Source organism: Microtus ochrogaster, unplaced genomic scaffold, assembly GCF_000317375.1.
Source record: "Microtus ochrogaster isolate Prairie Vole_2 unplaced genomic scaffold, MicOch1.0 UNK18, whole genome shotgun sequence".
Taxonomy (NCBI): Eukaryota; Metazoa; Chordata; class Mammalia; order Rodentia; family Cricetidae; genus Microtus; species Microtus ochrogaster.
In genome coordinates, this window is record NW_004949116.1 from 1490795 (window position 1) to 1495291 (window position 4497).

Sequence of the window (4497 nt, forward strand, 5' to 3'; positions counted from 1 at the left end):
TCGGCTGGCGACTAGACTCCCTTCCTGGTTGTACAGAGGGCTGACGGTGATCTGTAAGTTTTTTCCCCTTTAAATAAATAATACCCTATTAATCATAATTCCAAACTGCTGTGGCATTGTTTGTGACTTACGCCTACATCTAACTCCAGTTCCAGGAAATCCAATACCCTCTCTGGACTCCACGGGTACTGCACTGGTACCCAAACATGCACACAGGCAAAACACCTGTACACATAAAATAAAACCTTTTTTCAATAAAATTAAATTAGCCAGGCATGATATTATGCATGACTGTACCCAAATCTCAAGATGGGAAACCAATAGAATCACAAGTTTGAGGCCACCCTTGGCTTTATAGTGATTTTAAGCTAATCTATACTACAGAGCTAGACCATGTCTTGGGGGGGGGGTGGATTATTCCATCTACAGAAATGTGGAAATGGATAATACTATATGAACTTATATATTCTAAAGTCAAAAACAGAAAGACAAACATTACATCTCATGTTAATACAGAAGCTAAGAGTCTCAAAAAGCAAACAACAAACAAACAAGAGAATCATGGTTACCAGAGCTTGGGAAAAACACATAGGAAGGAGGGAGGGATAATATGTATATGACTAGATGCAGATGTGTGGAAAGACTAATTTCTTCCAGGCATGGTAACACATAACTTTAATCCCAGCATTCAAGAGAAAGGGGCAGGTGGGTCCCTGAGTCTGAGGCTACACAGAGTTTCAGAACAACTAGCGAGACACACCTGTCTCAAAAAAGTAAATAAGCAAGCTAGCTTGCTAATAACTATTTAGAGGTAAGCTTCAATGGGTATCAACTCACATTTATAAGTATGTATATACTATCTCTTCTGATAGTTAATGTCTCACTAAACAAGACAAAGACCAACATAATTGTGTCTCAACTGAAACAACTGTGATATGCATGCTTACCTATGGGTTCCTCTCCCCGTAAGACTATTATCCTTAGCTGAAAAGGCCTCAAAGAACCCAGAAAGTTGCTGAATTTCTATTTAGGGGCAGGAAAGATTAAAGATGGACCTCAAAAATATTCTTTCCAAAGAGCAATGAGTTCTGCAGCATTCTGAGAAAGTACTTAAGACACAGGATTAGAAACAAAATATATGAGGACAAAGAAACAAGCAGGAGAACACACTTGATGAAGGGTGTGAAATTCCTCCCCTCACCCCACTAGAATAATAAAGAATAAAAACTAAAACGAAGCACTAGAAGCTTGAAAGGAGGTGGTGGTGAGTGAATAATCATCCTCAATTACTGGGAAAGAAATTTCTAGGTGTAGTAAAAGGAGCAATCTTGAGTAAAAGGAGCAATCTTGACTCACTTGAGATCTGAGGTCACAACTTTAAAGCCAATCAGCAAATTATGTGTTTCCTACATCCATGATCAGTTAACGCAAAACATGGGTTTGGTGGAAGAGTTTAAAGTGCATCAAGAAAATGACAATAGGCACGAGTGGTGGTGCATGCCTTTGATCCTAAGCCTCAGGAGGCAGAGGCGGGTGGATCTCTTTAGAAAGAGTTGGAGGCCAGAGCAGTATAGAAAGTGAATTCCAGGCTAACCAGGGTTACATAATGTCAAAAAGAAAAGAAAAGAAAGACTACAAAGACTTGGAGCTAGAAAGGTAACAAGCCCATTAATAAGATCAATGGGCTATAGCTTTGAATACGTGAAATACTGTGTGATATATATATATTTTATGCCAAAAAAAAAGTGTGGTTTAAAAAAAAGAGAGAGAGGTAGCACCTAAAGCCTGACCTGAGACGTTGAAAATGAGTCACAATTGTCCCAATAACTGGCACAATGACAAGGGTAATGTGTGAACTCTAAGAATGTGTAACTAAAAGGAAAACTTTAGAAAAAAATCAGAAAGTCAAAAAAGTCAAGGTATTAAACAGAGCATCAAAACTTACAAGAAAAAAAAAAGAGTAACATATAGAAAGGATGCTAAATCTTCATTCAGTAAGATAATACCCAAAAAGAATACTGATGGGTACATTTAGAAGATTAATGGATGACACTGTTTATAAAATAATCACGTTGAAAATGTCATTTAAAATTTTTTTGACGAGCTGGATATACATAGTGGCACATGCCTTTAATCCCAGCACTCCAGAGGCAGAGGAAGGTGGGTCTCTGAGTTCGCGGCCAGCCTGGTCTACAAAACAAGATCCAGGATAGCCAAAAGTACACAGAGAAATCCTATCTTGAAAATAAAAAGGAAGGAAGGGAGGAAGATTCTGAATCCCCAATCTTCACTTTGTCACTCTATCTAAAGAAACAACAAAGGTGCACGCTTTTAATCCCAGCACTCGGGAGGCAGAGGCAGGCAGATCTCTCTGAGTTCAAGACCAGCCTGGTCTACAAGAGCTGGTTCCAGGATAGGCTCCGAAGCTACAGAAAAACCCTGTCTTTAAAAAAAAAAAAACAAAAACAGAAAGAAAAGGGAACTACACAGTATACAAAGGCTTTCCAAGAACTCTACGCTTACATCAAAAGAAATAATCGTAAGAGTTGAGTGGTGGTGACATAGCTTTAATCTCAACATCAGGAGGCAAAGGCAGGCAGATCTCTGAGTTCGAGGCCAGCCTGGTCTACAGAGCAAGTTTCAGGAAAGCCAAGACTACACAGAGAAACCCTGTCTCAAAGAAAATAAATAAATAATTTTCTAGAAAGTATCCTAAAAGGTAAAGCGAGTGCTGATGAAAGATGGCTCAATGAGTTAAGACTGGATGCCAAGTCTGACTCCTATAATCCGTATAGTGGAAGGACAACGTTCACAAGCTGTCCTCTAACCATACACATCCACAAATACACACACAAGATAGATAGATAGAGAGACAGACAGACAGACAGACAGACAGACAGACAGACAGACAGAGTGGGGCTTTAAAAAATGGCTTTGTGGTTATGAACTGGTTGTTCTACCAGAAGGTCTAGGTTGAGTCCAAGCAAACACAGGCAGCTCACAACTGCCTTTCATTCCAGTTCCAGGGAATCCAGCTTCTGACTTACTTGGGTACCCTGTATGCACATGGTGGAAAGAAAAGAAAGAGGAAAGGAAAGGAAAGGAAAGAAAGAGGAAAGGAAAGGAAAGGAAAGGAAAAAGGAAAGGAAAAAGGAAAGGAAAAAGGAAAGGAAAAAGGAAAGGAAAGAAAAGAAAAAAGGAAAAAGGAAAGAAAAGGAAAGGAAAAAGGAAAGGAAAGGAAAGGAAAGGAAAAAGGAGAAAGGAAAGGAAAGGAAAGGAAAGGAAAGGAAAGGAAAGGAAAGGAAAGGAAAGGAAGGTAGGTAGATAGGTATTTAGGTAGGTAGGTAGACAGGTTTGATAGGTAGGTAGGTAGGTAGGTAGGTAGGTAGGTAGGTAGGTAGGTAGGTAGGTAGGTAGGTAGACAAAAACTCATACACATAAAGAAATATTATTTTTAGGAAAAAATGAAGCACTTTAATTTTTTTCTAAGAAACTTTGTGAGATTCTATAAACATCAAGATAATATCCATCATGATAACAGTGCCCAGATGTTATCCAAGTGGAGAAAACACTACCAGAGAGAATATCCCATGCAGACATCTTCTACTCATACCATGAATCCCATAACTTATTAAATTACTAACTTAAGATTTTGGAAATTATTTTTGGTTTCTTACTTGTCCACTCTTCCAGGTATGTAAAGTCGAGTACAGCAAAAACTAGTGGTTTAACCCAGAAGTTTATACTACCACTTGCTAATGAAACATTTTTCCTCCATATTCATACTAACAAAATAAGCTTTGAGTGAATACTTGATGGTTCACAAGTCAGAAATCTACTATGACCTGTCACACTAAAGGAATAAAAGGAGTTTCTTTCAAAGTTGGAGTTTTGCTTTCATAAAAGGCATTCATATACACAAAATGATTCTAACTAAATAAGGATTCAAAGGGAAAACTAAGAAAGAGGCCTGTTTTTTCACTCTACCAATAGACATCAAAACAGATGGAAGACTTAAGAGTTTTGTGTACAGACAAATGTTAACACACAACACTTCTATACAAATGGTATGGGCAGTATATAAACAAGTACAAATTATTGTGTACTTTTGTCAACACTCTAAGATCCAGTACCTGTTTCCACAATATTTTCTGCCTCTGTTGTCTCCAGTCCATCCATGCTGTCCTCATCTTCCACTGTAGATTTTCCTCTACTTCGAGGCCTACATCAAAAAAAGAAAATAATAATAACACATAAAATTAAATACTAAAATTTTTGTTTAGTTATCTTTTGACACATAATTGTCCTGTCTCATCTTCCTAATTACTAAAATGTATAGTAGGTACCACCACACCCAATAAATGTCAACTTTTTTGTTTGTTTATTTGTTTTGTTTTCATTGATTTTTGAGACAGGGCTTCTCTGTGTGGCTTTGGTGCCTGTCCTGAACTAGCTCTTGTAGATCAGGCTGGGCGCGAACTCACAAAGATCCACCTG

The 4497-nt window shown here is 38.0% G+C and overlaps 1 protein-coding gene across 10 annotated transcripts in view; it reads right to left on the reverse strand.

Annotated features, from left to right (window-relative positions):
• The window catches only part of Kmt2c (lysine methyltransferase 2C), a 171816-nt gene extending 167600 nt beyond the window's left edge, over positions 1-4216 (reverse strand). For all 10 annotated transcript variants that reach the window (XM_013353872.2, XM_013353875.2, XM_013353876.2 and 7 more), the window contains exon 1: positions 4134-4216. In XM_013353872.2, coding sequence (XP_013209326.1) covers positions 4134-4179 — 46 coding nt within the window. In that variant the 5' untranslated portion in view covers positions 4180-4216. The remainder of the gene's footprint in view (positions 1-4133) is intronic.
• Positions 4217-4497: the final 281 nt, after the last annotated feature.